The sequence below is a fragment of the Carassius auratus genome, chromosome 20, assembly GCF_003368295.1.
Source record: "Carassius auratus strain Wakin chromosome 20, ASM336829v1, whole genome shotgun sequence".
Lineage (NCBI taxonomy): Eukaryota > Metazoa > Chordata > Actinopteri > Cypriniformes > Cyprinidae > Carassius > Carassius auratus.
This window is the reverse complement of record NC_039262.1, coordinates 15284104-15306135: the sequence shown is the minus strand read 5'-3', so window position 1 is coordinate 15306135 and position 22032 is coordinate 15284104. Positions and strand designations below refer to the sequence as shown.

The window sequence follows — 22032 nt, the reverse complement described above, 5'->3', positions numbered from 1 at the left end:
CAGGGGGCAGTTTAACTACAGCAGCAATCCAGATTGACCATTATTAGCATTTATTAATGATAGATAGATAATTTAATAAAAATATATAAAGTACATTCATTTATTTTCCATCAGCACAAATGGGAACAGTGCTCCAAATCCCTCACATATGATTAAAAGAACTACATTCACAACTAATGACCAAACTAAAACCTTGACAAAAATAGGCATTTAAGAAGAATCCCTAACATAGACATAAGCCTGCTCAATTTATCCAAGCATGTAGCTATCACGCAACGATAAGAAGGATTAAACGTATCCCACAGTGCAACAGTGCACTCCCTCTCCCTCATTAGTGATGTTACCTCTGAAACAAGCGACCTTTGCCCTGGATCGACTGCTTTTTGAGGTTAGCTAGAGGGTTAATTTTGAATAAGATAAACTTGTGCTAGAAACCTGTCCTTTTAATTATTTTGTGCTGGAGAGTCCTTGCCATCAAAGCAAGAGCTAAAGACCTCAAAGACCTCGACTGGAATTATCACATGGCTCCAAAACAAGCTTTGGCACCCGTACATATAAAACGAAAGCGCCAAAAGTTTGTCAGAGCGGAAGACATTAAGTCGTTCATTAATAATACGCCTCTTGAAGACGAACATGGCACAGAACTTCGCTCACACAGCACATACCTGTAATTCCAGTGTGCATGCATGCGTAAAACCCTCATTCCTCACTGAAGCCAAGAAGCACATCCTGACAAACTGAGCTGCTGTAGGGACACACAAAGGGTTTCAAAGGACAGTGCCCTCATCCTGAGCTAACAGGGAGCTGGGAGCTCATGTCATGTTAGATGTCATTTGACGAGACAGCTGCACTGGAGACAATGCTACAGAGACACCCAGTCTCTCATTAGAGCTAAAGTTGACTGAGGAATGTTGGCAGACAATAGCTCCAAAACGACAGGTGTCTTGATAGTTTATAAAAGCAGTAAAGAATGCATTAGTGCCAACCCACTTTTTCAATAGAATTTGTTCCGGAAGTGTTTGCCCAATAATTTTTTTTTCATAGGCATTTAAAAAAAAAGCATTTGTTAAAAAGTTAAAAGCCATAAAACAAGTCAAATAGCGGGTAAAACACAACTTTAAAAAGTATTGAAAATTAAGGCTTTATGTAAGCGAAAGAACTAACAGTCCCGAGAGATTTTACTGAGAGTGTATGGAGAAAACGAATGGCATTTTTACTTCTGGATTCAGATTGTTGCACCCAATGGCTTTACACATTCCATCTTTTGAAGAGACGTGAATGAGAAAACAAGACATTTTCACTGAGGTAGGCCTATTGTTCTGACCGAGTTATCCAGCTATATTCCCGCTCATTAAAAAAGCACTGCAGATGTTTAAGACCGGCAAGAAAACCAAGTGAACCGAAATACTCCAGTGTTCAAACAAACAGGAAGTTCCTTAAACTTCCACAAATAAGGTCAATGAGTGTAGTAATGGCATATAATCGTAGCCTTTGCACATATGTTGGAGTTCTTGTTTATGAAAACATGTAATTTGAATGATGGAGATCTGCGGAGACGCTCCTCCTAAATTGGGAAAAATGGAACCACTTAAGAATAATTGGCCACGTAGAGATTGGCATCAGCTCAATGTACACCAAGCGGTAAAATGATGAGCCTTCTTGTTTCCTTTCATAGTAACATACTAACTCAGCAACAATGCACTGTAAAACATTTATTGCAGGATTATATGGATGAATTGTCAGAGGTTTCTGTAAACATGTTTCCACAGATGATCTGTAGACTGGGATGTTATTGTACAGTATAGCAGATACAATCTTCACTGTACATGCCAAGCATAATATTTTTTAATGAATCTAACCACAACTGAGTTACGTTTATAAGATATTCTTCCATATAAAATACAAATGTGTATAGAAAAAATCACATGCAGAACTACTTGAGACATTTTATGTCATACATATAAGCAAAACTGAATTAAGGCTGTAGCTCTGTTCCAGAACCTAGTGAACTGTTTCACTACGGCCTACACATTATAATCATGAACCTCACAAGAGACCGATTTGAAGCGTTAATACAGAGGTAGCAAGTCTGTGTGCCACATAATTTGATTGATTCATTTTATTTGGAACATTCTGGTTCCGGAAGTGAAATACCAATCATTTTCTCTGTTGGGGAATTGATTTTTAACAAAAACCATTAAAGAAACGCCTTCTGTGAGCTTCAAGGTTGTTAATCGATGGTACACGCCGTTGTTGAAACCAGCAGCCTGCATTACTCGGTTTCTTATTTCTTTCTTTTTCATCATGTCTTTTTGTCTGATTTTCAGAAATGTCTTTGCTTCAAATCAAAGTTTATGTTGTGATTCATTTCATAGCTGGTTGGTATGGTTTACAGCTTATAACTCATTGATGAAAATGTTTTCAAATCCATAGGGTAAAAATTCTGGAATGAAGGCAGCTGAAAAAATGGCTGTGCACTGTTGATATTAACATGTTGCTAAGCTAATGCACTAATAAAACATTAAATAATACATAATACGCATAAAAATTTGTGCAGGGCAACAATTAATCGTGATTAATCGCATCCAAAATAAAAGGTTTTGTGTACAAAATATACATGTGTGTACTATTTATAAAAAATATAAATGATATGAATATAAATATATACATGAAAATATTTTCAATACATATACTGTATGTATGTGTCTTTATATACACATGAATTAGTACACACGCGTATATAACATAAACAATCACGATTAATTGCTGCCCAGCACTATATAAAATTCACAGAACACAAAATGATTATAAAATAATTCATCTTAATTACAACCATCAATGCTTTTCAATATTAAATGACATGTACGTTTATTAATAATCAACATTTCTAATGCCTGGTCCGCAATCTTCACGGAATGCTGTGAATGCTGCCTTAGAATTTGGCAAAGTGTCTTGGAGGCACTAAGATGCCTATATTGGAACAGTCTTCATGCATTTGATAGTTTACAAGGTTTTGAAACAGAGCATGTGCATGGTAAGCAACTTCATTTGACATCTCATGACCACAGCAAGGACTGTTTTAAAGGCATAGAGCCATGGCTAGTGGATCAGACATTTTTGTAGAAGTCATTGTATATTGTTCATTTGATTAACTGAAAAGATATCACTGGCACAAGAATATAGAGCAAGAGGCAAAGGATGTTCTGTGAAAACAGTTCTCTCTGGGTTCCAAAACGGTTAATTCATTTCAAGATCAGTCACCTTTTGAGTCATTAATTCTTTTCTTTCGGAGTTCGGTCACACATTAAATGGCTAGCAAAGGGAAAAGCGTCTGGAGTTGATGTTCATCTTGGTGACACCAATGAGGCGCAATGGTGAAGAGAGTCCAAACCCTGGAGTGACGGGTCCATCACACAGAAGATCCGACAGCTCGTCACGCTCCTCCAGGCCAAAGGTGGCGTCGTTGAGCATCCGGCGATGCAGGTGACACGTCTGCTCCACTTTGAGTTTGTTGATGTCACCGCGTAGTCGCATAAGTTGGCGGGCCAGCTGCTGGTCCTGGATGCGCATCTCCATCTATGAAAGAATAACAAGTAGGAGGAACTTATTGAAGGGTTGGGTCACCCAAAAATGGAAATTCTGTCATTAATTACACGCTGTTGTGTCAAACCTGTAACACAAATGAAGATGAAATGAAATCTGATAAAGCTTTCTGACCCTGCATAGACAGCAACAAACTACCACATTCAAGGCCCAGAAAGGTAGTAAGGACATCGTTAAAATAGTCCATGACATCTTTATGAAGCTAGGAGAGCTTTTGTGGACAAAGAGAAAAAATAAATTACTTTATTCAATGATTCTTCTCTTCCGTCTCAGTCTTCAACATGCATTCACGCTGTCTATGCTGTCTATGGAGGGTCAGAGAGCTCTCGGATTTCATCAAAAGTATCTTAATTTGTGTTCAAAAGATGAACGATGGTCTTACGGGTATGAAACGACATGAGGGTGAATAATTAATGACAGAATATTCATTTTTGGGTGAACTTACCCCCTTTAAAGGCTTAATTATATCACCTTGTGCCTCCTCAAATTTCCTAGTGAAAATTATGAAGTATTTACTTAGACATAAGGAGACAATATTTGCTTATTTTACACAGATTAGATGTTTAGATTCAGGGCTCTCAACTAGCCATCAACGTACACTTTCCTGCAGAGAAATACTCCCTGTAAAAGCTTGAGACAAAACTATAGAAAAAGCTAAACTGATCTGGTGACATTTTAAAATGAAATTCTCCTCATGTCTCCTAGTATTTCAATTTAAAAAGCATTTTAAAGTTTTGAGAACTTTTTACAATAAAACATTATTTTAGTTATTCAACCTCATAATTTCACATTTAATTCAATATTACTTGCCATTTCTTTGCAATTAACTGCAAAAATGAATAGCAATTTCTGAGTAAAATTGTTTCTACACTGTGATGACTTTTCAGCATCACTAGTCTTCATGATTCCTACAGAAATCATTTTAATCTGCTGATTTGGTGCTTATAAAACATCTGTTATTATGTGACAAATATTTGTGTTAAATCTTTATTGTCACGTTAGATCAATTTAATGCATTCTTGTTGAATAAATAAAAATCTTACTGATCCTAAAATTAGAAAAGGTAGTGTAAGTCTCTCTACCTTCCAGGCTCATGGCAAAATGTACCACGCATTGGCATGCATAATCCATTTTTGTTAGCAAACTCGCTTTTGTCAGTTTCAGATAACAAGGGGCTCAAAATTAAGGGAGGTGATATGGATCTTCAGAAGTTCGCTTGTACTGGAACTTGCCCTGTTGTTTTTTTTATTTTTTATTTGTTTGTTATTGTTTCCAATTTTCTTTGTGTAAATGTTTATGGACACACACAGGGCAAAGGCAGTGGAAGAAAGGCTTCTGATGTGGCTAAAGGAGCCTCACTGCATGCCTTGGCTGTAATGGCCTGTGCATAAAAGTATGCCTTGAACCACATGGCTGAGTGGAAGAGAAGTGATTACACTTAGAGGAACAGAGAGCAATCACCTCTCATGCTCATCTGCTCACCATCTTTTCCACTCACTTTAACATGAATGGCAATCTCTCACGCAGTAATGTAGCAATGAAGGCCTGGCATTCAAATCCATTGTTTCATTCAAATTAGCTTACTAATGGGGATGCTGTTCGCTTTCTTCCCTTACAGAAAAAAAGCAGCAATTATTTTGAAAAATCACATTTTTGAGAACATGATAATGACAATATCAGTGTTAGATAAAGACAATTTAATTGAAAATCCTCAGAAATCTATTTAATCTATTTAATTATACCTTTTTTGGGAGTTGCACCACATTAAATTTTATCTAAAACTGATCTTGTCATAAAAGGTCAAGTACACTGATATTTTAAGAGATGCTGACAGGATTTTGAAACTGACTTACCAGTTCTTTTCGAAGCCAAACCAGAGCTTCATCAATATTATCGAATCCTCCAAGGCTTCTAGAAATCAGGGCATTTCCTTCAGTCACTTGGGAACTGTGAGGTGTGCCGTCAGGCTTCAGTCCAGCACCCGTCTCCGGCTCTGATGAGCCCTCTGACACTGCTAAGCCTTTGGAGCTTTGAGCTTCCACTTGTTCCTTCCACTCAAGATAGGACGGCCTTCTGGTCTCAAGCCTGAGCTTCTCAGTCAGTGCTTTCAGGTTTCTCAAATGATCATCTGGGGCAACCTCAAGGCCATCACAGTCCTCTATATTAATCTGAGGAATTGAGCTGGCATCCATGGCCTTCTGAGGAAGTGGTTAGAGTAGCCAAAAATAAACAGTGAAAATCAATTTAAGTGGTCAGATGATCTCATTGCCTTGTTGGATCAATAAAGATACAGTAGACCTTTGGATTTGCTCGCAGTAACCAGGATGGTGTGTCTGTGGGGCTATAAAATAAATCAACAATGCAGATATTGAGCTTCCTTTTTTCCAGCAGTAAAAGCCTTCCCTCCTAACAACTGAAACTAACTTTGTTACCTTTTCATCATTTAAAAGTTTAGGACTAATTTATGTATTTTAATAGCATATAAAATGTCCATACTTCAAGTTGAACGTATTTACATAAACAAGTACACTTAATGTGATGTATACAGTATTTGTCAGTCACATGTATTTCATCATAGTACCAATAAACTATAAAAGATACATAATAACCATTTTTTTATTTTATAATCTAATCTACCTATGTATTCATCTATATAAATAAATGTATAAATAAAATGTATTGATTATTTTAAATAATAACTATTTATAATTATTTGTTTAACTGTTCAACCACACAATTTATCTAAATAAACTAATTGCTCATATACTTTTTATTAAGTGTTTCAGTTTAATTGTTTTCACAATTAACATATTCACGCTGATTCATATAATACATTTTGAAAATATGATTACTTAAATCAAATTAAATACATTTTTCAAAGTTAATCAAAGCTTAGCCTATTGGAGTGTTTTACAAGGAAATTGCTTATTTTTTTAGTAACATACTTAATACAGTATGTTACTGTTTCTTTGTGAAATTGGCAATTCCTGAGATAAATTATTGTTGCTACAATATTTTTTTTTAAAGTGTAGATGCCAAAACTTAATAATAAACTATACAGTGGCTGCATTATTTTACTGTAAGTGAAAAAGTATAAAAAAGTAAGAATAAAGAGAAATAATGTTTTTGATTATTATATTTGTAAAACCAGTAAATCATGGTTAAAATGGGAAGTTTACTGATCACATGGACGCTTTCCATCCATGCCTCATATCTCACCGTGGATCTTAGAAAGCTGGCGGTTGCCATAGCAACTAAGCCCAGCCAATGAGTCAGCAGCACTGAAGACTGTCTGCTCTAAAGAAGTAAATGTCACTCCTCAAAAGAGCAGCCAGACCTGTGACAGTCGCCAAAGAACATAATGCTGCTCAACTACAGCCTCTCATTACTCTTACACAGACAAGCAAAACTACTGCTGAGAACACAATCACATAAAGTTCTGGTACACAGTAATGCATCGACACTGTGCTTATAATCTAATTAGTCTTGGACCACCCACTTTTTTAATGCTTTCCCGCAAAGCTGTCTGTCCGATGTACTTGTGATATAGTGTTTGGTGCATTGCCTTGACGTCTTTCATCATCGCAGCTGCTCCAGGAATGCGTTCTTCTCATAAGAGGAGTGTGTTGGTTGTTAACTGGCCTCACATTAACCCTCACACGGCTTCGGGACTAATCACACTCCTGAAGTCTCGGCTCATTTAGCGCTTCGCCCCACCTCCCGCACTGTGTGTGGCAGCATTAACGTGACTCATCTCACAGGGGGATCCATTCATCCCAGACCAAAAATATGCTTCTCAAAATACTTACTGACTACAAACCAAGACTTTAACATATGAGGCAAACTAATGATAATTCATGGTGAAATAAGGCTGGACACTCAACAAAGAGAATGAAAATACAGTATATGTAATATGTACGTAATATATAAATTCCTGTACCATGAATATATCAAAAAATAAACAAGATTAGCAGGTTTTGCACTTTATTTTACAGTCCTGTTCTGCATGCACATACTATTTTCTTATTATAGTAATTATAATAACTGGTTAATAACTAGGTACTGACACTGAACCTACCCATAAACCTCATGTGGTAGTACCATATATTACCCAGTACTTTCTCTGGTAAGTACTCTATAAGTATATGTGAACACGTACTGTAAAATAAAGTGCAACCTATATAATATAGTAATATAATATAATAACCTGTAAAAAGTTCAAACTGTTTTATTCCCTTTTCATGAATAATATTGGTTTTGACTGCTGTAGCCTATCTTTCCACACTCTCTGAAGTATTATGTTTAGAATGCAGATCTCAAGGGAAAATTGTTCCTTTTTCCAGACCCATTAAATGCTCTTCAGGCCAAACAGACAGTTTGGAAGACTAGGCATGACTGCATTTATTCATGTCTAATTAGACGCGGTGAACCCTTCTGTCGTATATCTGGAGTGCAAATCTTGGTTTCTCAGCATAAAATGATTCTCCGATCTGGAGTGAAAATTAACTAGCCTGAGTCTCACTTCACATCATGGTCATATATATTGCCTTGTTGTCTAATAACTTTCTGTTGAAGCTGTTACAGCATGTAACAACATTACTTTGATTATTAACAAATAGTTTATTTATTACACATGTCATATAGCAATTATTAACTGAGCCCTGGTAAATACAGACCTAATGAAAACATGTCCGGGTGTTGAATAACTCATGAACATGAAATTTGTTTACTTTACTTTTTTTAAAGGCAATAATAACTAAGTTAAGATAGGCTACACCCGCTCAATCAACCTAATAGAATAAAACATCCTGCATAGAAAATCATTTAAAATAATTTAGGATGTTGAAAGTCATCTTAAAAAAGAAAAAAGAAAAAAAAAACTTACTGCACTCAGTGCATGCAAAGTAGTCTATTAGCCAGCTCAATGGTGACTCTTAAAGAATATTTGATATAGTTTATATGTGGTTTAGAGAGTCTGGACGCTATCTTTATGCATGCAGTATTAAGAAAATAGTGATTCTTACCTTCACAGTAGTTTTTCAGGCTCTTGTACCCCTCGCGTCCTGCTCTGTTACACTGCTCTTACTCCACACTTGTTTCTTGAATGAGATGAGAGGCTCGAATGGAGGAGGGGCGTAAGTTGCGTCAGGTTGTGGTTGTCGTGGAGACGGTCAAGAATCCGCACAAAGCCGCGAGACCAGCAGCATCTCCCGGATCTCACCGCGAGGAGAGGACAGCTTACACTCCTCCCAAACTCTTATACTATTGCATCATATTAAACTATTATATAAGAAATCTAAATTATCACTTCAAACTTTTTTTTAAAGTCCCACCTTACATCTAATTCTGCATTCATTTAATATTTATTTGTAGGACTTCACAGAGACTATCAGAGAACGCGTGTTATAGTGTGTATCTGAGTTCTTTAAAAGGACCAGAAAAATAAAAGACCAAATTTTGTCGTGATATTTCTTTTTCCAAACACTTAGCTTATTGTTTAAGACCGAAATGCATAAATGGTTAATATTTAAACGTCCTATTGATGACCATGTAGGCTATTATAGGTTATGTTTGTGTGACCTCTGGTGGATAATGATGATAATACTAACATTTTTATTAGTCATATTCTTTTAATATAAGTAGGCTAAGCAGTTATTAAAAGGCTAGTATGTTTCAGTAACGTTCAATAATTAGATTAGCCAAAATATCTGTTTTCATTTGACTAATAGAGACGCTTGCGGACAGACATCGGAAACCGTTCACGTGACGAGGCAGAGGCTGCTCGTGCGTTTTCGGACGGAGCATTAAGTACAGAACATAAACACTTATTAATCATATAATATAGGCCTAAATCACAAGCACAGCATATTTCATGCGGCGACCATAAGGGACTCCAAAAAGTTTGAATCAAAACTCTACATCCACTGGTTAAAACATAGGCTACACAATAAAAAATAATTATTTAGAATAACAGATGGATATATTGACATTTACAACCATAATTTAGACTTCAGCCCTAAATAGTATTATTACAAACTATCAAATTATTCAATAATTAATAAAAGCCTCTTCCTTATCATAATGAGATTATTTTTTGCTGAGATAGAAATAGGCGGTACTTCCTGTGTTTGTCGCGTGTTTACTTTTTTTTTCCAGAGAGCCAAATATTACCGTCCTCTGAGGTAAGTGGTACGTTTATTTGAATGCACAAGGGTTAGTTTCGTTTAATTGCAAATGCACCTGTTTTCACCGCGAATGTGCTTGATATCGGAGACGTTTTCATAATGTATTGCAGTGACATAAAGCGTTGTCTCAGATCATGCCTGCTAACTTGAACTATACGGTTTTCCGTTCGTTTACACCAGCTGCTGTTAAATGGAGAAGCGCACTGGTTAGTTGAGGATAATGTTACAGAATACTATTTAAATCCCAACAGGGTAGATTAATTAAAAAAGCAGGACATCAGTGAAGCGAGCAGCGCTATGGGTCGCAGAAATACGCTGCATTGTGTGACGTCATAATCTTCCATTTGTACTGACGCACTATGCAATTGAATTATTATGATACATTTGAGACCCGTTTCATCCTGTTAGAGCGTTTAGTCCGAAATCTATCCAGTTCGTTTTTTTAACATTACGTACAAGAAAAATGCACCTGTTAACTGAATGTGCGCTGAAAGTAGGCTGCACTGCCATGACCGAACATGACATATATATATCAGTACATACATACAGTGACAGTCATATATTACAGAACATTGCGCGACCGATTGCGTTTTGCCAAACAGATTCTTTTAAACAATGTATCAGTTGTTCGTTCTTATTTAATGGAGAGGTGAGTCATTGTGTAATGTTTTTTTTTGTTCCCATATTTATCTTTTTATTTTATTTTACTGTGAGAAAAATCGTTTGCAGAGCTGCATTCCACTGTGTGCAATTATTAACTGTATGTGTGCATGTGTGTTTTTTAATATTAATGAATATGTTAAAGATAATTAAATATTCCACAGAAATTATTAACAGATTAATTGAATCAGATTAATCCAACATTCTGGTTTCTAGTAATCTGAATATATATAAACACTTTATACAGAATATCCCATGTAAGGAACTTTGATTCATATCTGTACACGTCCAAACAAATATATCTGGAGGATATTAGATACAAACATACATACTACAAACTTTACATAACAAGATTATACTTTTATTGGATTGTGTTTATCTTAAATTAGAAAACTCATGTGCATATCTTTCAATCTTTCTCCCATTCGCAGAAGATCTTTCATCATGCCAGACCTCTTAGTGATTAAGAGATGCTTCCTGAGTTGCTTATTACTACTGCTTCAGACATCGAGCTCACAGCAGGACGAGCAAAGCCAGCTGCTATTGGTGTCCTTTGATGGCTTCCGCTGGGACTATGTGAATCGAGTACACACACCCAATTTCCATGCCCTGATGGATGAGGGTGTGCTGGTGGAACAAGTGGAGAACACCTACATCACCAAGACCTACCCAAACCACTATACCTTAGTGACAGGATTACATGCCGAAACCCACGGCATTGTTGCTAACGAAATGTACGACCCCATTCACAACCGTTCCTTTTCTATGGAGGGACCTGAGGTGTACGATGCATGGTGGTGGGAGGAGGCTGTGCCGTTGTGGGTCACCAATCAGAAGGCTGGACGGAAGAGCGGAGCTGCCATGTGGCCTGGATCAGACGTAGCGATTGGTGGAACGTATCCAACACATTATTTGAGATATAATGCGTCAATGCCGTTTGAGACCCGAGTCGAGACACTCATTAACTGGTTCTCAGGGCCAGAGGCCATCAGTTTTGGTGTCTTGTACTGGGAGGAGCCAGACGAGAGTGGGCATAACTTAGGGCCAGAGAGCCCACTAATGGACTTAATCATAGCAGACATCGATAAGAAGTTGGGATTCCTCAGGGGAAAGCTCCAAACCGCTGGCCTTTATGACAAAGTTAATCTCATTGTTACAAGTGATCATGGAATGACACAGTTATCACATGATAAGATTATTGAGCTGGACACCTACGTCAGCCGTGATCTTTACACATGGGTAGACAAGAGCCCTGTAGTTGGCATTTTGCCGAAAGACGGTAAGAATGAATATAAAGCATTTGTTATTGCATATTATACTAGTCATTTAATTAGGTGTTTTTTTCCACTACCTTCTTTTATTTTGTTTAATGAAAGATTGCATTAATATAGGCGAGGGCAGATTGGCCAAAATCAATTATGAGTCATTCCGTTTCATTGTAAATATATAGAGTATTTCACAATACAGTAGTTTTTGCTTTAAATAAGGTCTTTATGATATAAAAATGTTTAAAACCATAGACATTTCTTAATTCTTGTCACCAGTGTCGATTTCAAACAAACTAATACTAGCCTTGCAAAAGCCCACTGAAGACAAGTAAACAATCAGCAATTAAATACAAACTACAGTAGAACAAATAAATAAACAATTCTACATACATTGTATAAAGTAATCAAAGTTTTCCTTTTTTTGGTATAGATTTGATAATTTTACTAATTTCTAAATGTGTGAAAATCCATCATAAATATGTGCGTTTCTTGAACTTTAGGGATATTTTGCCATTTAAATGTTATCTCATCAGTGTTAAATGTTTGGTGACACATGCTTTATCGTCTTTGCGTGTTATTCTCTTCTTAATCTAGGCAAACTTGAAGAGGTCTACAATTCGTTGAAGAACGCCAACCCTAACATGGTTGTGTATAAAAAGGAGGAGATCCCAGATCATTTCCACTACAGACACAATGTCAGGATCATGCCTCTGATCATTGAGGTCAAAGAGGGCTGGACGGTCATGCAGGACAGAAACGGATCTTTTATGTGTACGTATTAATATCTATACATAACTGAAGCAGAACATAGTACGATAACCTTGTTCACCCATAAATGAACATTTGCCGAAAAAGTACTCACCCTCAGGCCATCCAAGAGTATGTTTCTTCCTCAGAACAGATTTTGAGAAATTTAACATGACATTATTTGCTCACTAATGTATCCTCTGCAGTGTATGTCATTGATATGCATAGAAATATCTTTGCAGTTATCTAATGTTTCCATGTTTGATCTGCAGTGGGAAACCATGGTTATGACAACAGCCTTCCCAGCATGCACCCTGTGTTTGTCGCCCGTGGACCCACTTTCCGCCGCCGCTACACCAAGGCCTCCATGCGCTCCGTCGATCTCTATCCTCTCATGTGCAGCATTCTTGGTCTCAAGCCCTTACCTAACAATGGCTCTTTGTCAAGCGTGCAGGATCTCTTAGTGAATACATCAAACCCAAAGCCAGTGGTCTCACCCGTACCCGGAGAGCCTTCCTACGCGTGGGCCGTTGGATCCGTCCTCGGCGCTGCCCTCGTGATCGGGTTCCTCTTCATCTTTGTGCAGCAGGTGACACAGCGACAGCATCTGCCACTGCATCAGTCCGACAGTGAGATGACACAGCCTTTACTGTAGGGTCAAACACAAGGGTTGTCGGGACTTTTCTCATTTGAGGTTCTCAGAGTATGTAGCACTGATTATTTTTTTAGTGCCAATTCTGATAACCCTTTTTAAGCAGCTAGCATGGTCGCTTGAATCCAAAGCGATTGATATCCACGTTTCCGTGCCAAAGCCCAGTATACCAAAAGCAATATGGGGAAAGATGCTGCGGTGGAAAAAGTTTTTGCAATCATCAAAATCATAACTAAGCCAATAGTGCCCTCTTCTGGTGAAGCTGTCAGTGAGACCTTTATTCTGTGTAGTCATCTAAAATCTAGTAGCCAATTTGAAGAAGAAAAAAAAGTTAGCATTAACATGCTTTTCCTTTCCATTTGAATCTGATATTTATTTAATAAAAGAGATTCGACCTATTCTCTTGACTTTGCATTAAATTAATATACAAACTGATAGCATTTGTGGCATAATGTTAATTATCACAAAAATGTATTTCCTTGTCCCACCTTTATTTTCAGAAAACAATTTATAAAATCAAAAAAGCTCTGGGATACAGTAAGGCACTTAAAATAGAAAACTGGCCCAATTCAAAAACATTAAAATACTCATTGTTTCTATAGTATAGACACAGGTGGCAAATAGTAAGAATGTTAACATGGTTTTAGTTAGAATAATTGCTTTCTAGTCTTTTCTGTGTATATTTATTTACAATTTTGATTTTTTCCCCCCATGACAACGCAATCCTGTAAACCTTAAAACCCTCAAAAGACTCTTAAAATGATTTAAATATCTTTACAGCCCAAATAATATGCCAACTGTAATAGTAAAATTAAAAAAAAAAAAATTAAGTGATTTTATAATATGGTAAAGATTACATTTCAGATTTAAATCCTCAAAAAAAGGCCTATTTTTTTTAGGAGTCTAATTGAAAAGAACAGCATTTATTTGAAATAAAAATCTTTTGTAACATAAATGTCTTTAATGTCACTTTTAAGCTCGAATAATTTTCACATCATTTATAAAATAGTAAGTTTGGCCTCATTTACTTCCATCCATTTCCTTTTTTAAGCAACTAAAGATATTTTTTATGGTGATTAATACTCTACCACAAATTCTGTTGATTGAGTTTAACTTTTATTGAACCCAGAATATTCCTTTAACTGAATGTTATGGATATGAACAAAAAAAATGCAGAGACGTTAGTAGGAGTTGGTTTTTGAATTTTTTGTTATTCTCACACACATTGTAGTTTAAGTTGGCAAATTAATGTTAATAAGTGTCCTTGAAAAGAAACTGGTAGTTGTCAAACTACCTCCATGTTGCACTAAAATCAATGTAAGCTAATCAGGATAGAGAAGTATTAGACTAGTGGGGTGTTTTATCTTATCTGCGTTTTGCACAATGTAATACCATCCAAAATGTATATTAAAACAAAAAGTATGTCTGCACCAAAATCATCAAAGATTGACAAAGTCCTGCTTTATATATTTTGTACTTTTTGAAAATAGCATTTAAAAGAAAGCCATGTGTAGGGCAAAACACTGTGATCATCTTCTACTGGTGCAAAGACGACATGGAAAATAATATTTATGATCTTTATATAAATGTTGCTGGAGTAATGGTAGTTAGCTGCTAGCAGAATGTTAGGATTGTTTGTTATCAAGGAAATTTTGACTATATGGTTGTGTGCAGAGACTACTGTGTTTTGTGTTGAGTATTTCTATGATTTACTGGATTTGTCTTACACTTTTGGACTTCAGGGCCTTGTGTCTGATTTTGATGTCAAAAATCCCACAACTAAAACATTAAATGTGTAACATTAAAATATAAATAAATGCCTGATTTGGAAACACCCAATTGCTTGATATCTCCCTACTAATATGAGTAGTCAGAACCTATTTTCCCTATCATCACAGAAAAGTTCAGGGTCGGTAAGAATTTTCAGCTATTTTTTTTTAAGTCTCTTTTGCTCACCAATCTCTGTTTATTTGATTAAAAATATGGGAAAAACAGTAATTGTATAACATTACTTGAATATATTTCAAAATAGAACTTATTTCTGTGACGCAACACTGAATTTTCAGCATCATTACTCCAGTCTTCAGTGTCACATGATCCCTCAGAAATCATTCTAATATGCTGCTCAAGAAACATGTCTTAACAGCTGTGCTGCATAATACTATTCTGGAAGTACTGACCCCCAGACTTTAACAGCCTTTAATATTAAAAATTACTAGTGTCTAAACCAACTAGACAGACACATGGTGGAATTCATTTTTAATAGTTGCAAAAATACAAGGGGAACTTGTGTGCAGTTATGCTCTATAATCGAAGAAACTCATGCATACAAACAACAGCAACAATTCGTCAATAGAGCTGGTGAGAAAAGACTAAAATAATAGGCTTTGAGCAGAGCACTAACCCAGGCCTAGAGCTTAAGGAAGAGCCATAGGAAGTGAAAGGCATGCGTCTGACAAAAAGAAGCGGAGCAGTGTGTGAAGAGGCAACTGAAGCTTTTTGGTTTCATCTTTAAATGGCATCAATATCAATGTCCTCTTCCTCATGGTCCAACTTCTCAGGTTTTGTGGTCTCCATTTTCAACTCGCGGGCCGAGGAGGAATACACCACCTAGAGAAAAGGAAGATGAGAGTAAATTCTGCACCAACAAGGTTTATCAACTAACTACTATATTTACAATGATCTTATTATAAATCGAAAATCCTGGTAATGAAAACTGATGTAATAACATGGCTTTTTTTTTTTTACCTCAACGTTGTCATCGTCGTCATCTTCCTCTTCCTCGCTGCCCTCACTCTCCTCCTCTGCCTCCTTGAGCCATTTAACAAAGGGCTCTGCCTTGGCATGAATCTCTTTAGCCAACTCTTTGGAGACATACTTCTTGGACACCTATAGCAGAAATGTCACCAACAGGCTTAGACTCCAGAACGCTAGTCTCCAGCAGCATGCAGGTCACAGACGTTACCATATTACAACCCCCTCCGACGCACAGACTACAATGACAAGGTTTGCCTAGCAACAGGTAACTGACCGCATCATCCTTTCATCTGTGTTATATCAAAGAGCTCATGCATCTAAACTACTTTTATCAGAGCCACGTTCAACTCTGACCTACATCATTTCATCAGACACTAGAGGCTGTGTGTTGGCAGGTTACCTTTTCAGCCCATGCGAGAATGACATCTTCCTCCAGCAGATCGGCGTCATACAGGTCTTTGAGTATGATGGGGACTCTGGGTAAGAGCTGAGTCTGATGCAGCTTCACCAGACACTCAAAGCCACCCAGAAGATATTTCTGGGCTTTCTTATTGTTGTGGCAGAACTGTGGACAGAAATGTAAACTTCTTACACTTATTATAGTGCAGCATTAGTGCATTTTAACAAAAGGAATAAGGTTTGTACACATGGGAACTCTGTTTTCTGTTGTAGTGCAGGTTTCCCAATCAGGGGTTTCTTAAAATGGCAGTCGAATCATTGATGTCATGTGGACCATTTTAATTATGTCCATACTATCTATCTGGCCCTTTAACATGACATGATGGTGAGTAATTAATGACAGAGTTTCCATTTTCTGGAGATCTAACCCTTTAAATTGTGAATTCTGAATGACACAAAAAGGAAAAAGTTGTGAACTCATCGGACAAAGAGTGGAAACCTTGGAAAAAACAAAACATTAAGAATAACGAAAATGTTAAAATGTTACCAGCTATGAGGGACGTACCCGGAGGAAGTGGCGCTTGTACTTCTTAATCTGTTCTCGGATGTTTTCATCAAAGAGCAGCTCGCTCAGGATCAGAGGACCCATGGCTTTCACATCCAGCCTTTCAGCCTCAGCCAAGATCTCTTTATCTGCGGAGTCAATCGCTCCACTGTCTTTCTTCTCCTGAAGGGTAGAAACAAAGAACGGAGCTGAATGAGGATAGTGTCTATATAGAGAGCAATTTTCAGTGCAATTTGAAGACAAACACCTTCACAAAGTTGTAAAATATGTTGACCCTCTCCTCCAGGGATTTCTCCAAGTCATCAGTGAGCGTGAGACCCTTTGCGTGCTCGCTGATCTCCTCCATCCTGCGACGCTGGGCCTCTTCGGTGGTCTCCTCAGCCCAGTCTTCATCATCCCCATCCTGTCATAAGATCACGTTCATCAGCAGTGTTTCTCATCTCTTACGCTGGTAGGTGGTTTTTCAGGAGAGGATCTCAAAGCAGCACTTACCACAGCATCAGGGGCATCTATGTCATTATGGTTTCCAGCTTCTCCACCACTTGAGCCGTTCTCTTTGTCCTTCTTTCGGTTCTTCTTTTCCTTTTCTTTTTTCACAGATCCACTGTCATTCTCTGCACCAACATGACAGAAGAGAGGAAGTTATCAAAAGAGCAGTACAGTTTAGTACACAAACATTAACTCAGCATGGTAGAAAAACTGAGTTTTTGACTACTGCCGATACATACTGCTTACAAGCACATACTAAATCCAAGATAGATTAGGGTTACCAAAAATTTCAAGCCTTCCTTCAGTTTTATTTGAAAGTAAAGGTTTGTGGAACATTAAAAGCATAATATGAAAGTGAAGATCATCCTGCGTTTACCACTAGGGATTCAAAATATCAATTAACCGTCCTTTAAAGTCTGTATTTACCTGGTGGATTCTTGAGAATGAAGGTGCAGAGTTTGTGTCTAGTGTCCAACATGCCTCGGTAACCACAAGCCTTGCAAGAGTTTCCAATGGTCTGCTTCTTGGGATTAATGTGCTACAATGAGGAGAAGATTTGACTTTATTAAACTACATTGATCAACAGGCTGTGCGACGATGAATCCAGCTACAAACCTGAAGGGCAAATTGCTCACAATTGCTTCCACTTGAAATTATTTTACGTAAAAAAGGTGTATGCTTCGCCCTGTGTACAGGACTAGAGCTATGCCTTACATCTTATGTATAACCTTACAGAGAGGATATAAAGTCGACTGAAGCATGAAACCGAAACCAGGCCAGCTGAGACCCTGCTAAAAAAAAAATCTCAGGAGGTCTTCACTACTGCACTGCAGAGGAAGATCAGCAGGACTAAAAGAACATTGCTCTCAAGTATAAAAAACTAATTCCTCTTATAAAACAAGACATTTCTGCCCCTCCACTGAAAGTCCACATTCTGCCATACATGCGTGACACATAATAGATACTGTGTGCTCTTTGAATGAATGTCTTATGTGTTTGGAATAAGGGTGGAACAGTTGTACCTACTCACGGTTATCACAGTTTTAGAGTCACAGTTTCAGTATCTGTTTGATAAAAATTAAAAAATATGAATAATCTAACTACAAATCAACAGCACAAATAAATACAAGAGAGTAAAGATACATAAAATAAACCATTATTTTCAGGGGTTTTTTTTAGGGAGCTAAAGTAAACAAAATGTAAAATATCATTGGATATTTTTTGTCCATAGCGGCACTGAAACTGTAATTTGGACCTTCAACCGTTTGGTAGCTATTGAAGTCCACTATAAGGAGAATAATCCTGTTATCTTTTAACCAAAAACCTTAATTTCTTATTAACTGGAGGAAGATGTAAACATCTTGGATGACATGGGGGTGAGTAAAATAAAAGGAAGTTTTTATTTGAAAGTGAACTAATCCTTTAAATGGGTTTAATGTAAACAGATTTCAATGTGTGCATGCGCACTATCAGCACGATGATGTAATAAATGACTGCTCATATTCTAGCACACGGGCACAGCATTCACATTAAACAAGAGTGAATGGTTTGTCCACAATTTATTTGTTTTTCCATCACTGTTGCTGTAATGTACTGGGAAGGCAGAATGCACATTTATCAACAGAAACATACATTAGCTGAACCCAGTTTGTTTCACGTGTTTTTATAACAAACCACATTACAGATGCGTTGTCAGATTTAAGATGAACTGCAGTCCTAGCACTTTTTTTATACAGAACTATTCCACCCCTAGTTTGGAACGAGTAAATAATGACAGATCTTTAATTTGTGTGTGAACAATCCCATTATAAATGGAACCCCTCCTTGCCATTGGCTGATTGGTTTTGGCGACTGAAATGTAACCATGAGAAACTGAAGGTGACTTGTATACAGTTAATGACACAGCTAATTTCCTCTTTACACCTGTAAAACAATCTTAACACGTGGAAGCTACATGCGTGACCCCACAGAGACCTGCATACTCAGCAACGTGCATTTAAACATAAAGGGCACTCGGTTCAACGGGGCATCAAGGGCACCCAGTTCAACATCCACCAGAATGCACCGGCTCATCAATAGTCTCACTTCATGACCTTTCTATGAAAGTCTAAATGGAAATATTTACCAAATCAGTTTCAGGATTGTCACACTCAGGACACAGCACGAACTTGCGAATGAATCCGTCTAGCATGTCTTGCAGTTTGTTTGCCTCATGGGATCCATTGACGATGTAGCGGTCATTCTTGGCATCAAACTGGGTTTGGGCTCCCAACTCACAACCAAAGAATTTGGTGGGATCTAAACGGAGGTTACAATATAATGTCAAATGAAAAAATAAAAATAAAAAATCCATAAAAGGAAAAAGTTTAATAGCTTTTTAAAACGATGCTCACATGTCGGAGGCCTATTCAGAGCCTTAGCAACATCAACCATGTTGACTATGACCGTCTTAATTCCATTCCCCTTGCCTTCCACCTGTGATAAACAAACATGGTTTAGTTTGCATCTGTAATGAATAAATAATGGTCAAATTTCATCACAATGACCTTTAAATTGATTATATATTAAATTTTAATAATAATAAAAGAGAGCATGTATATCATGCATTTTAATTTATTATTAAGAAACAAATCATGCATTTACATACAATTTACTTAATCTATATTAATATTTGTCATCAAGAAATAAATATCAACCCCGGCCATATATACACATTTAAAACCCACCTTAGCAATGATACGGGGCATTTTATAGCGGTAGAACTGGTCTGACACGCTGCGATTGACATTGACGGACATTTTGGCTTCCCGTGTGGTTTATCAGCAAGACGAGAAGATCTTGAATTGGCAATTATTAGTATCTTCTGTTTGAAGAGGAGGGGATGACATAAACGACTGCAAGAGTACTCTGTCTCTGACATGAAAAGGGTACGGCCACTGAGGCTCCAGGCTTCCAGCGCGTTGACTAAGATCCCCCCAAACAGCTTCCAGCAGCTGCACTATAGCACTGCAAAGAGGACACGGGAGTGAGGATTAGGAGCAGAAAACAAGTTTCACACGGTTTAGCATCATTACCACTGTGATATCAACTACAGCAGACATCTAAAATGAGGTGTGCCCATTCTCCATAAGCCTGGCTAGTTATCTACTAGGAGCACCTGTCATGGTGATACTGGGATCTTCATACAACTCAATACTTAAATGGATTCCTGTTTAGGATAGAAAACAATGACATCCTCAGACTTAAACATTATGCTGCTGCATGTACTCGCATGATGACGAGATGAAACCCCTGTGTTGAGCAACCCCATGCTGCAGAGTGCGTCACACCAAAGGAGGACGCCATTTTATTCGGTGCAGTATGCAACACATTGAGATTGATGCGAACTCCTAGACCTTGTTAAACAAGTATCGCGAGAGTACTACGCGCAGTCACGAGAGAGAAAAATACAGAAATAACTGAAATCGACGTACCTTTCCCATCCGTAGCTCCTGTCGTCCAGGTACTCAACGTTTTCGCAAAACAAAGACATAAACACACCGCTGGTCGCCCTGAGAAGAGGTGAACTACTGGTTTGAATTGGTGGGTTTAGTTAGCTGGTTAGGGGTCGGTGCTGGTTACACCTCGCGGAGCAGAGTGATAAACCCTTGGGAGAAAACTCACGACGCCCTCGATACAGGGGACCTGCAATAAAACAGCATTCATGAGCAAAACTTTACAATCAGTCACATAATGATGATGATGTGAACCAACATGACTGACGTATACGAGCTAACATATGGCAGCATTAACAGTAACCTAACACGCAGTATCTCCTCAAGCCAAAGTGCGAATATATTTATGAAATGTGGCTGAAACAGAATAAATTATTTTCCAGAAGAACTCCCCAATGAGTAGACCAATATGTTTTCGCGAAGTTCTACTCACCTCTCGCACGCTTCTGCTCGTATGCTAAACCACAATGAATGAGCACGTAAGACCTCGTGACTTCCAATCTTAACTCGGCTACAACCTAGTCCCGCCCCCATGCCATAAACGGATGTTTTGATTGGCTTGCGCCTCACTGGGTTCTATTTTATTTGTCAAATTTGGCTATCAATCATAAAGGACAAACCGATTTACTTGATGATTGGGAAAGATATTTTGTGGTAAATAACTTATTACTTTTTATCATTTTTATACGTAAATTCAGATATTTAAAACGCCCCATCAGGCTTTTATTAATATAGACTTTTTTCCCCGTTGTTGTTATTTCAATGCGATGTCAGTCTGTTTTTCAAAAGTCAGCTACCTATTTGTTCTTCAGAAATAATTGCTAGTGCAAATATGGGAAATTTTTTAGCTGATTGGGCCATTCCTGTTAGGGTATGCATTACATTATTATGTCCCCATAATATTTGTCTTGATATATTCGATTAAATCACAATGTTATAAAGATGGAAGTCGTATTAGTTTCACAATTATGTGAACATAAGGGTTATAGAAAATGGCAGTGATTTGGCTTGATAAGATTTTTTTGCCAACTTTTCTTTTATCTAATCAAAATATTTCAGATATTGGTTTCCATTAATTATGTTTTTGTTTTGTTTTATTTTATTTTCAGAATTTCAGCATGTATGAAACAGATATATATATAGATGTCATTAAAAATGGTCCACCTTATGATGTTTTTTTTTTTTTTTTTTTAATTGCTTCTCCTTTAACATA

At 37.3% G+C, this 22032-nt stretch overlaps 3 protein-coding genes across 4 annotated transcripts; 1 reads left to right on the top strand and 2 right to left on the bottom strand.

Annotated features, from left to right (window-relative positions):
• Window positions 1–1699: 1699 nt before the first annotated feature.
• On the bottom strand, window positions 1700–8914 carry LOC113037775 (protein FAM167A). Of its 2 annotated transcripts, none has more exons than XM_026195129.1 (3): window positions 8628–8914; window positions 5457–5944; window positions 1700–3576 (listed from the first exon to the last, which is right to left on the bottom strand). In XM_026195129.1, exons 2-3 carry the CDS (start codon window positions 5793–5795, stop codon window positions 3313–3315), a joined length of 603 nt encoding a protein of 200 aa, XP_026050914.1. In that variant the 5' UTR covers window positions 5796–5944; window positions 8628–8914; the 3' UTR covers window positions 1700–3312. The 2 variants fall into 2 exon arrangements, with proteins under 2 accessions (XP_026050914.1, XP_026050913.1); XM_026195128.1 differs by having other exon boundaries at window positions 5457–5801; window positions 8628–8912.
• Window positions 8915–9669: 755 nt separating this feature from the next.
• Window positions 9670–14455, top strand: LOC113037756 (ectonucleotide pyrophosphatase/phosphodiesterase family member 5-like). The gene is made up of 4 exons (XM_026195106.1): window positions 9670–9785; window positions 10880–11727; window positions 12311–12487; window positions 12736–14455. The coding sequence occupies exons 1-4, from the start codon at window positions 9685–9687 to the stop codon at window positions 13116–13118; spliced, it is 1509 nt and encodes a 502-aa protein (XP_026050891.1). The 5' UTR covers window positions 9670–9684; the 3' UTR covers window positions 13119–14455.
• A 902-nt stretch (window positions 14456–15357) lies between these two features.
• eif5 (eukaryotic translation initiation factor 5) lies at window positions 15358–21331 on the bottom strand. Its single transcript, XM_026195112.1, has 12 exons — window positions 21253–21331; window positions 20799–21009; window positions 20052–20331; window positions 19719–19800; window positions 19451–19623; window positions 17752–17863; window positions 17329–17450; window positions 17084–17239; window positions 16837–16998; window positions 16273–16437; window positions 15864–16004; window positions 15358–15725 (listed from the first exon to the last, which is right to left on the bottom strand). The coding sequence occupies exons 3-12, from the start codon at window positions 20121–20123 to the stop codon at window positions 15627–15629; spliced, it is 1284 nt and encodes a 427-aa protein (XP_026050897.1). The 5' UTR covers window positions 20124–20331; window positions 20799–21009; window positions 21253–21331; the 3' UTR covers window positions 15358–15626.
• Window positions 21332–22032: the final 701 nt, after the last annotated feature.

What these genes read in the sequence shown, in the direction of transcription:
- LOC113037775 (XM_026195129.1), bottom strand. Translation starts at nt 5,795, where the DNA reads ATGGATGCCAGCTCAATTCCTCAGATTAATATAGAGGACTGTGATGGC. An exon ending in TTTGGCTTCGAAAAGAACTG is followed by an intron (nt 3,577 to 5,456) that starts GTAAGTCAGTTT and finishes ATTCTTTCATAG; the next exon opens with ATGGAGATGCGCATCCAGGA.
- LOC113037756 (XM_026195106.1), top strand. Translation starts at nt 9,685, where the DNA reads ATGAGATTATTTTTTGCTGAGATAGAAATAGGCGGTACTTCCTGTGTT. An exon ending in TGGCATTTTGCCGAAAGACG is followed by an intron (nt 11,728 to 12,310) that starts GTAAGAATGAAT and finishes TTCTTAATCTAG; the next exon opens with GCAAACTTGAAGAGGTCTAC. An exon ending in CAGAAACGGATCTTTTATGT is followed by an intron (nt 12,488 to 12,735) that starts GTACGTATTAAT and finishes TTTGATCTGCAG; the next exon opens with TGGGAAACCATGGTTATGAC.
- eif5 (XM_026195112.1), bottom strand. Translation starts at nt 20,123, where the DNA reads ATGTCCGTCAATGTCAATCGCAGCGTGTCAGACCAGTTCTACCGCTAT. An exon ending in ACAATCCTGAAACTGATTTG is followed by an intron (nt 17,864 to 19,450) that starts GTAAATATTTCC and finishes TCCTCATTGTAG; the next exon opens with CACATTAATCCCAAGAAGCA. An exon ending in ACGACGATGACAACGTTGAG is followed by an intron (nt 15,726 to 15,863) that starts GTAAAAAAAAAA and finishes CCTTTTCTCTAG; the next exon opens with GTGGTGTATTCCTCCTCGGC.